We start from the raw sequence: 11,202 nt of genomic DNA on the forward strand, positions 1-11,202 counted from the left end.
ACACGTATTCAAGTACTTATCCTAGCACCTTCGCTAACACAAAAAGAAAACAAAACACTTACCTTCATAATCAAACAGGTACTGTTCACACAAGAATTTGTATCCTTTCTCTAGCTTTGATCTTGTCGTTAGCGAAAATTTGTCTGCAAGACGTTGTACATCATCTAGCGTATTTGTGGCAGATGTGCAAGGGACTTGGTAAACTCCATTTGAGGCGCTAGCGGAAGTAACTTCTTCTTGAGTTTTACTGGCGGTTGGCAAATCAGCTTATAGGTGCATTACCGACCATTAGATAACTCTATTAGGTTTAAAAAGCCACATTTAAACTAAAGAAAAATATGTATCTTTGCATTTATTATTTTAATATACAGTTACCTTAATGTAAGTAATCTTGTGTAAATGCAGTATAAAAACTGAGTTTGTTTAATATTGCATATGCATGTTTGTTCAGTCAGTTGACTTACTGAAGTTTATTCTATTTGTCTTATACAGCAGCAGACTGAGGAGGATGTTCATCAGCATGAAAGACCCCAGTGAGCACACAACCGTTTCAGCAACAATTAACTTATACTTCATGTATACAAAATGGCATTGCTTTCTATACATTTATATTAACAATGAGCTTTATTAATAAAATTGTGTTTCAATTAGCATGTACTGGTGTTTTGCTTTGGTACCGAAATTGGTACCGAGAACCGTGGAATTTTACTGGTATTGGTACCGACTACTGAAATTTTGGTACCGCAATAGAACATGGAATCGGTACTAGTCTTAATAATTAACCTGATCCTGAGATTCAGTGTACCAAAAAACTCGATAACAGCGCACTTACAGGTGGTGTCATCGCAGCCAAAACTACTCCAGGTTTGTCAAACATAATCCAACGTGTGTAACGATAGGCTTTACGATAATAAAGTAGAGGGTGATTAAAAAGCATAATGAGCGTTTACTCTCGTATCGCTCTNTTTGCATGCCTTCAGTGTGGAAAGATTTACAAGTAATCTCAAGAGCATACGAGAACTCACACTGGAGAGAAACCTTTCACAGTGGTTAAAGGAGACTGCATTATGAAGGGCTAAAATGAAGTAAATTTTGTACATGTAATGTGATCCAAATCAAATAGTAATGTACAAATTTGTCGTTGGGTTTATTTAGCACATGTGTATCTCTCTCTCTCTCTGCTTTATCTTCTCCAAGTACAGTATATAGTGGCGTTTCCCTTGTAGTGGTGTATTTGGGACATACAAGAGGAAATGTTTCTCATCCTCTAATACATTTAGATTAGTGTTTGCATAGTCTTTGTTCTCCCACACTCAAGGATTTTGAATGTCTTCCTTTCTCTATTTCTAAATTATGGCCACAAGAGTCAATATTTTGAAAGAATTGGTCTTTCTTTGAATTGTTTAATTGCCCATTTGGTGACTCTATTTATGGCCGAATAACACTGGGGTTTGGTTTGAGGTCTTTTTTTACATTTACATCACATTTATAATTGAGACTTTTGAGATCTCTTTATGGATGTCAGGATTGGGTTTGGAGTCAGACTTACACCTCTGTTTTGGCTGGGAGTCTCCTGTTTTTCACACCCATCTCCCACCACCTTCCTGTTATGTTATTTCTCACATAAAACGTATTTCAGTTATTTCTCCTCTGAAATTCCCAGACCGACGGGAACCGAAACGAGTCCGTGTGAACGGGTGGGGACACTTGAACCACTGCCCATTTGCCCTCATAGCCTGAGGTGCCCGTTGGTAGGCGAAATTGAACAGTAGCCGAAGTGGAGTAGTATGGAGAGGATTCACATCCCCGCTAAAAACGTTCTCTTATTACACCTCTTAAGGTCTGCATATTCCCCTCGTTTTTCATTTAACGCTCGTTCCTCACAGTCTGTGTCCGCACACGAAAATATTTCTTATCCAGTGAGTAAGCTCTCTGTATCGTTTTTGCTCTTGGTCTAATAGTATTTTCGGAAGTCTGCCTAATTAAACTAGTGAAACTGATACCATCTTTTAAATCCACATTTGCTGTTGTTGTCACACTTTCTATGCCTTTAAAAAGACGTAGGCAGAGGGTGTCCAAGGTGGCACTGAACACCTCTGACAACCAATTGGCCACCCTGGGTGCCACCCCCAAATTTGATTTGCTACCTATGTTGATTGACATCTGATTTCACCTCTCGTTGAATTCGGTGGAAGTGCTTGCACGTGACATCTCCGCACACGAAAGTCGAGCGGTCCCACCAAACGCAATTTGCGCGAATGAATCGAGCTATTCGCACGTAGTTTCATGCTTGAACATTTTGAGTTTACTCGCTTCGTTTGCGCATGAAATTCACTTCAGAATAGATGCGAATTCGCGTCATTGGAGGGGCTTCTACAGGCGGCTCCAGTCTCGTGTGTATATATATATATAGCTCAGATTGAGTAAAGATCGTTGTTTACAATTTACCAGATTGTCCGACCTCCTCACTCACTTTCTTCCAAGCAAGATCATTTGTATTACTGTTTCGATAGAAGTAAGATGTATCGTACACCTCCGGGTATCCAAATACAGCAAAGATGATTTTGTCCTCCATTGTTGTTTCGGATTTCTGTCTCCGCTCGCTACGTCATAATAACGTCACTACTAGGGCAAGCTCCTGATTGGTTAACGCGGCACGAATTTTTGCCAAAGTTTAGATTTTTCAACTCGCCCGAAACGCTCAATTCCCGCCACGTCATTTGCGCCCTATCATGTCTTTGACTTAAAATGTAAATCACTCGCGCTTAACGCTTCATTTAGATTCAATTTATTGTCATTGCACATGTACATGTACGTATGACAATGACATCATCAAAGCAGATCGGTCTGTACAGCGCGCGAATTAAGTCAAACACCTCTAATAAGCCCCAAACTGAACACTGCGATGGATTGCGTTGTGCTGAGAGGGATCGCTTTGTGTACGTTTGCTTCGAAGCAGTCGCATTGTAATGATGAAAGCTGAAAAATGATGCACTTTTTGGTCTTTCTGCCATTTGATTGTTAGGTTTTGTCTCCGATGATTTGGCATTTTAAACAATTTAATGTGTTCCTTTCAGATGTGATGGAAGTGAACACTGAGGAGAAGACTTTCACGTGTCATCAGTGTGGAAAAAGTTTCACGTGTAAAAGTGACCTTAACACACACATGAGAACTCACACCGGAGAAAAACCTCACACATGTCTACAGTGTGGAAAGACTTTTACAAATACAAGTCACCTTAAGAGACACATGAGAATTCACACCGGAGAAAAACTGTTTGCATGCCATCAGTGTGGAAAGACTTATACTTCTGGTGGTTCTCTAAAGATGCACATGAGAATTCACACTGGAGAGAAACCTCACACATGTCTACAGTGTGGAAAGGCTTTTACTTCTGGTGGTTCTCTAAAGAGTCACATGAGAATTCACACTGGAGAGAAACCTCACGCATGCCATCAGTGTGGAAAGACTTTTTCTTTTGGCGGTCCTCTAAAGATTCACATGAGAATTCACACCGGAGAGAAACCTCACGCATGTCAACAGTGTGGAAAGACTTTTATTTCTGGTGGTCCTCTAAAGATTCACATGAGAACTCACACCGGAGAGAAACCTCACGCATGTCAACAGTGTGGAAAGACTTTTATTTCTGGTGGTCCTCTAAAGATTCACATGAGAACTCACACNATATTGGAGATACTCGGATCTAAACAACAGCATGGGTTGCACGGTTAATGTACTACATAAGACGTCGTTCTACTAATTTATTATGTCTAAACCACAGAAAAAACGTGTGGAAGCTGCTAAATCATATAGAGAAGGACTTGGTAAGCAGGAAAGGGCGCGATATTTTGACAAACTAAAGTTAATAGGTGGTAGGTACCTATTTATAGGTAGTACTCCAGATGTTTTTCCCCGGTCCGACCGATTAGTACAGCCCAAAACAAGACAATAATTGACCATTTTCAGCAGCAATAATCATCGAAACTTGCGAGCTCCGTTTGGTTCAGTGCCATTGTTTACATTCAGTACTGCCAGTATGCCGACTTCCGGATTGATGACGTGTGTGGTGAAAACCCTTCATAGATATGGAGTAGCATTCCATTAGCACTGTTACAGTGGTTGCAAAGTTTTCATCACCCCTTCATTTTATTCACATTTTGTTATGCTGCTGCCTTATCTTAAACTACTTTAAATGATTTTTTTTACATTAATCTACACTATACACATATTTTGACAGCTTTGCAAATTATTAAAAATAAAAAACAAAAATAAGTACATTGCATAAGTATTCATACCCTCAACTCAGAAAATGGTTATAGCGCTTTACAGACTCAAATCTTTTTGGGTCTGATGTGAAAAGCTTTACACGTCTGCATTTGGCAATTTTCTGTCATTCTTCTCCTCAGATCCTTTCAAATCTGTCAGGTTGGATGGAGATCAACAGTAGACAGACATTTTCAGGTTTCTACAGAGATGTTCAGTTGGGTTCAAGCACTAGCTGGGCCACTCAAGGACATAGACAGAGTTGTCCATAAGCCACTCTTGCATTGTTTTAGTTGTGTGCTTAGGATCATTGTTATGTTGGAGAATGAACCTTCTGCCCTGTCCGAGGTTCTGAATGTTCTGGGCTAGGTTTTCATGATCATTATCTCCGTATTTTGTGTACAGTCCCTGAAGCTGAGAAACACCCCCACATCATGATGCTGTTTCCACTACACTTTACTGTTAAGACGGTATTGTACAGGTGTTGAGCAGTGCTTGTTTTTCTCTAGACATGATGCATGAATCTGAGATTCATCAGACCAGAATATCTTGTTTCTGACAGTTTGAAAGATTCGTTGAAGTATGTTTTTGCATATTTCAAGTTTCCATGTGTCTTCACTGAGCAAAGGCTTGAGTCTGGCCACTAAGCCATAAAGCCCAGATTGGTGGTGTTGCAGTGATGTTTGTCTTTCTATACATTTCTGCCATCTCCATATATGATTATGGAGCTCAACTAGAGTAATCATCAGCTTCTTGGTCACCGCTCTAACCAAGACCCTTCCTCATCGATGGCTCAGTTTGGACAGGAGGTCAGCTCAAGTAAGAGATCTGGTGGTTCCAAACCTCTTTCATTGAGGATAAATGGAGGCTACATGCTTCTGTGAATCATCAATACAGTAGAGTTTTTTCAGAAGTCTTCCCCAGATCTGTGTCTTGATACACTCCTGAGCTCAGAGCTACTGCCAGTTCTTTTGACCTCATGTCTTGGTTTTTACTTTGATATGCATTTTCAGCTGTTGCACCCTTTATAGAGAGGTATGTGCCGCTCCAAATCATACTTATTCAATTGAATTTGGCACAGGTTAACTCCACTCGAAGTGTATAAACATTAACAAGCAGAACTAATGCTTCTGAGCAAAATTCCAAGTGTCCCAGAAAAGGATGTGAATACTTATGCAATGTACTTATTTTATTTTTTTATTTTTAATAAATTTGCAAAGCTGTCAAAAATCAGTTTTTTGTTTTGTCATTATTGTGCATGGAGTGTAGATGAATGTAAAAAAAATCATTTAAAGTAGTTTAAGATAATGCAGCAGCATAACAAAATGTGAATAAAATGAAGGGGTTGAACACTTTTGCAAGCCACTGTATGTGCAAGACGAGTTTGACACTAGCTAGAGAAACCCTGCATTCCATTTCGAAGGGCTCATCCCTATGCCCTAATCCCTTCGAATGGTCTGCCCTCCGGAGTGAGAGCTTTGAAAGGTTAAAGGGTGTAGGGGATCAATGCTAGTGATCCGATAAAAATAAATTATCGGTGAGTTTACAATAATAATAAATACAGTTATAAGTAAACAAGCACACAGCTCCCCTGAAAACACCACTTACCCGTAGGCAGCCGCGAACAGTGGGCTATCCTGAAAATGCGCTAATCTATTGAAGGCGTCTGAATGTGAGGAGTCCTCCCAGATGAGGTCGTCAGGTGAAAGGTCATCACGGGAGTCATTTATTTAGGGTTAAATTGTTATTCATTAATTTTACAGTACTAATAGTTAGATTGAGCAGGCCTTTACAAGAATGGCCTTTAATTACAAAAATATAACTTTTTTTGCCTTGACAAAAGGGCACTTTCAGCATTAAGGGCCAAAGAGGCAGGTGCTCAAGCACCCTCCGCCCCCCCTCTGCACGTGCCTGCACATCGCTCACAACATTCAAAAAACTACTTAAAACCCATCTCTTCTGTGAATACTTGACAGACAAATGAAAAATAAAATAAAAACACTAACCCGCTCTCTTTCTCTCAACAGGTGTTGTTCTGGCTTTTGTTGAAACTAGTAACTTTGTATTAGCACCTATTGTATTATTGCTCCTTAAACTCTTTGTAAATCGCTTTGGATAAAAGCATCTGCTAAATGACTAAATGTAAACGTAAATATCAACTTACTGTGATATATCTTATAGTTCTTGGGTCCATAACTTAAAAATGCTACAGTAGAATGGTCTGCATTTTTGCATGGTGATAGACATGTACACTGGGTATAAATATTCTGTACAAAATGCACCATCATAGTTATAGCACCTCACAATGTTCCAACAAGGTAATATTAGATTGAACTGTCCTTGACAGTCAATGACACTGGGTATAACCCCAATGTGAAAATTACAATGCACCCTTAAAGNATGTTTTAAGATGAATCATGTGCACACTCATCAGTCACATTGCTCAGTGTTTTCTGCAGATGGTCTCTCACTGCACAAGACCAGATGTGGCATTTACACGTTTATGTTTATACGCGCTCGCAGATGTACTGTTCTGTCAAACAACAGGACAACTCTGAGTAATCGAGTCTAAATCAACACAAAGCTGCACTGAAATATTGTTTGTTGGAAAAACTCATCCCTTCTGAAAATGAACCATAGTCTACTATGATTAACCCTGAGCCTGAAACATCAAACAATAGCCAGAAAATGATATAGTTTTAATTTAAGTGTTTATTGGAACTTTTGACAAACTCATTGACAAACAACATTTTTATGATATTTTGTTTATGTGATGTTTTGATTATGATAGATCGTAGGATCTGAATTTCTTAAAAGCAACCTGTGTGTGTGTTTGTTGTCTAAAGATGATGAAATTCTGACTTGAGAGTACAAACAAACATTTTGTGTTGTATTTAATTTCTTATTTTCTTATCCTTTTATTCTTTATTTTGCTATATATTTACTTTATTAAGTAGCTTCCGGTTCCTGTCTGCAGCGCTGCCGGGGCGAACATTTCACATAACAATGTTTTCGCTATATTCATTGTGCCGTGTGCCTCTCTGGCCCGCACACACGCAAGTGCGCATAAAACAGTGTTTCTAACGTACGCGAGTCTATCTCTTGATTTAGTAACTTTTACAAGCCCATTAGCAGCTTTTGTTCAGGAGAAGCACAAAGCGAACTATCTAGCGACCTTCCGATAAGCTTTCATTCAGTGGGAAAATGTCGCATGTGCTGTCCCGCGAGCGCAAGGTCTCACTTTCCCCGCATGGAGGGATCGTCTCAGTGAGCGGCAGGAAGAAGCAGCACATTCGACAGGTGACTCCTGAATGAAATAAGTACAAAACAGCGTTTCCAACATCCTGTCACTTTTTTCAATAACACACGTTATTGACTGTTTGAATGTATAAACACAGAGTCGGCGCTAGGGTGCACAAAGTGAGGGGGATGCTATGTTTAGTGGGGGTGGCGTGGTTTAGAATGGGCTGGTGTCCCAAAATTTCATTCTATACCCATCAGAGTATCTTACCAGGCATGCGCACATCAATGTTACGTCATTTTCTTGAGCTATAAAATCATCCTACTTGTTTATTTTATACTGCTACGGGAATCTGATTGTGTATTTTCGTTGTTAAATCATTCTAGGCCTACATATTTATTTAGTACTGGTAGTACAATTATATGGTATTGCGCTGTAAATTAATCATACATGTTTCTTTTAAGCTGGTAGGATAATCTGACAGGGTATTTACAATGTAAATGTATTTAATGTGTTCATTTTAAACTGGTAGGACTATCTGACAGGGTATTTTGCATTGTAAAATCATCCTACCTGTTTATTTTGTCGATGTGGTTTAGATTATAGCCTAAGTTTTGCCCTGCGGTAGGAAAATCTGACAGTATTGGACAATTCGAGGTTGAGACACGGCACAGGCTGAGGTCTCGCTCTGTTCTGTTTCAGTGTGCGGCCCTTCTGGTGTTAAGAAGCGGCACTCCGCCATGCCCCAGTTTTCTTCTCAAGTTTAAGTTTTAACAATTCACTTTTTTATCAGAGATAATCGCGGAAAACCTGATCTATATGCAACGTGGTAGGCTAACCAAATCATACTTGTAAAAGCGGCACATTCGCACATAACAAGTGCGCGAAGAAATCCATGTCCGCACACGTCAGCCGCGCACTGCGTTTTTCATTGAGAGCCAGACATTTTTAACTATAACACAATAAAAAATGGAGTTAAATCCTGGCTATGGGTGCGCAATACCTGCGAGTTGTAGATACAAAGCTTTTCATCCAGTGCGCGCTGCCGTTTTGAAGTTTAACAATTCTAAATGTCCATTTCGAGGACAGCATTGCATATTTCGCATAGCTTTTTCAAAGCTAATAAATTGAACTGAACTAAAAGACATGAAAGACACTGTTTGAAAGACACTGAAACTGAAAGGCTAATTTTTATTATCAACTTGGAGGAGAGCAAATGTTGTATGACATTTTGACAAAAAGAACTGGAAATACACCGATCATAGCCTACATAAATTCAGCGGAAGTTAATAATTGAAGTCAAAAGCAGGCTTTAAAGAAAAATTGACAGAAAAAGTATACAGGTGACTGTTCCCCAGTAGAGCTTTATGTCTAACAAAAGAGCGAGCTCTTGCTTTCTGATAGACAGCCTGTATCTCCACTTGTCACTGTCTGCATAATAGTAATTCCCGTTTCTTGTTAAGCAATGCATACAGAAACGTTGCCGCTGGACGCAAGCAGCCCTTTAGCTTGTGTTTTTAACAACACATGAAAGTACAGCACAAGACAATGTCTTTAAAATCTGTTAACGAATAAATACATTATTTTTACCCTCTGCTCTTGTTGTTTCTTTAATAAATATAAACCAAATTCATTTTCCAAATGTTTTATAAATGATTTCATCTATTATCATTTTAAAAAGTGAGGGGCCACAGCAGGCACGTGCAGATGGGGGTACTTTGGGGGCTTGAGCTCAGGCCCTTTTTCTTCCTCGAGAGAAAGTGCCCTTTTTCTGGGATTTTTTTATTAATGGATACATGATGTATGTGCGTATGTGTTTCTATTTGCGCACGGCTTTCCCTGGCAAACCATTAGAAAATGTCTGGTCAGGTTGGGAAATGTTGAGAGTTCTGATGCCTTTCTCCCATCCGCGTCTCCACGCAGGCGCGCAGTCGCACATAGCTCGCACGTTTGGCACATCAGGCAGAGAGCCGCAGAAACGAAGCCCTCCCTCCTTTCCAGAAGCGTTTATCTTGTGTGGAAGTGAGTGGTGATGAACAGACTAGCTACATGTGCTTTCGAATTCACACCTAATTATCCAAAAGACAAACTGCAAATATTGTTTTGCTAACATCCATCACTTATGAGCTAATGAGTAAGCTAATTAGGAGGTCCCCTCTCGTCGGCAGTCCCGTCGCTCGTCCTCTTATGCTCCCTAGCTCCCCCGTGAGGCATGCGGGACCGGTGCACGTACAGCTGATACTCATTATCACTCACGCCACCGGCCCCGCCTTCCTGCCCCACGGCTCTCGTCCCGCCTTCCTCACTACAGTTATGTTAACATATGCAGATATACAGGTGCTGGTTATATAATTAGAATATCATCAAAAAGTTGATTTATTTCACTAATTCCATTCAAAAAGTGAAACTTGTATATTATATTCAAGTTTATACTTCTTCAAGATGGCGCCGCGGATGGCTGCCTCGGTTTGGAGTGCTCTAGTACTTATGTCTTTATTGTTTGTTTTTCCTGTTTTAAGCTACTCTTCTTTAATCACTTTTACCAGGGACGAATTGCTTAACATTAAGCAATGCCCTTCTATCAATCTTTTCCCTAATTTTGAAAATTCAGACGTCTTACTGGACATTTTACTTGGAGGAGCGGCAGCTCTATACAAACGCTCTAAAAGACGCAATCGGGGAAAGCGAGCGGGTGCGCTCGTCAGACTCCGACGACGCGGATTTAAGACCCCGCTGCCGAGTATACACCTGGCGAATGTCCGCTCCCTTACCAACAAAACGGACGAAATACTCTTACTCACCACGACAAACAAAGATTTTTCCAACTCCGCTGCGCTGTTTCACAGAAACATGGCTCAATGACACCATACCGGACAGCGCGTTACATCTGCCGGGTTTTCAGCTGTTCAGAGTGGATCGCATTGCCGAGTCAACAGGGNCACAGCGCTTCCGCCGTGTCACCGACACTAGCGGAGCGACACTGACAGGCGTGAGCATGATCACCAGTGAGCGCTAATGCGAATCGTGACCTTCCAGTGGGAAAGGTAAGCTATCAGGAGCTAACGAAGTCTGAGGGCTCTTACCATCGGCCGTACGGACGGAGGCCTTCTGTTCTCTATAGCGAGATAGCCACCCGATACCTAAGGAACACTGAGGAAGCGCTACCTCCTCTTGCAGAAGGGGCGCGCTACGGAGACACACCCACCGCACGGGGGGGATTCTGTGAGAGATGCCAGCATGGTCTCACCAATGGGAAGAACTCATGGGAAGAAGAACGTGCGGCCCACTCTGAGGGGTGCACAACCGCAGGTGGAGGTTCCACCGAGGGGAGGTCACAGGTTCACCAATGGGGGAACCGTAAGAGTGAGAAACATCATACAGGGACGCACCCAAGTGGGGAGTCACTATGTATGGAGCACCAGCGCAGATTAAGGGGATTCACCTGACTAGGGAAACTCTACCGAAACCAGGCCTGGCAGGAAGCCGCTCTGCCCGGCTCACTGCCGGAGAAGTGCTTAGTGATGGATGGAATTCCTGTGCTTCACCGAGAAGGGGAAGCAGGGAAGCTAGAATAGCGCACTGACTCGCCGAGGGAGAGAAGGCGCTTTCACAGGCGTACGCCCAGCCGGCCGCGTCTATCTGTTGAGTACCGTGCAGGACACAGGCTGACACCGGCTCTAACGAAGGTTGTAGAATC

The 11,202-nt window shown here is 41.4% G+C and overlaps 1 protein-coding gene across 1 annotated transcript; it reads left to right on the top strand.

The window, feature by feature from the left end:
- The first annotated feature begins 51 nt into the window (after window positions 1-51).
- Window positions 52-10,951, top strand: LOC130550228 (zinc finger protein 664-like). Its single transcript, XM_057327650.1, has 5 exons — window positions 52-78; window positions 493-533; window positions 3,078-3,728; window positions 9,429-9,527; window positions 10,542-10,951. Exons 2-5 carry the CDS (start codon window positions 509-511, stop codon window positions 10,949-10,951), a joined length of 1,185 nt encoding a protein of 394 aa, XP_057183633.1. The 5' UTR covers window positions 52-78; window positions 493-508.
- Window positions 10,952-11,202: the final 251 nt, after the last annotated feature.

This window comes from Triplophysa rosa, unplaced genomic scaffold (genome assembly GCF_024868665.1).
Source record: "Triplophysa rosa unplaced genomic scaffold, Trosa_1v2 scaffold25_ERROPOS5509801+, whole genome shotgun sequence".
Taxonomy (NCBI): domain Eukaryota; kingdom Metazoa; phylum Chordata; class Actinopteri; order Cypriniformes; family Nemacheilidae; genus Triplophysa; species Triplophysa rosa.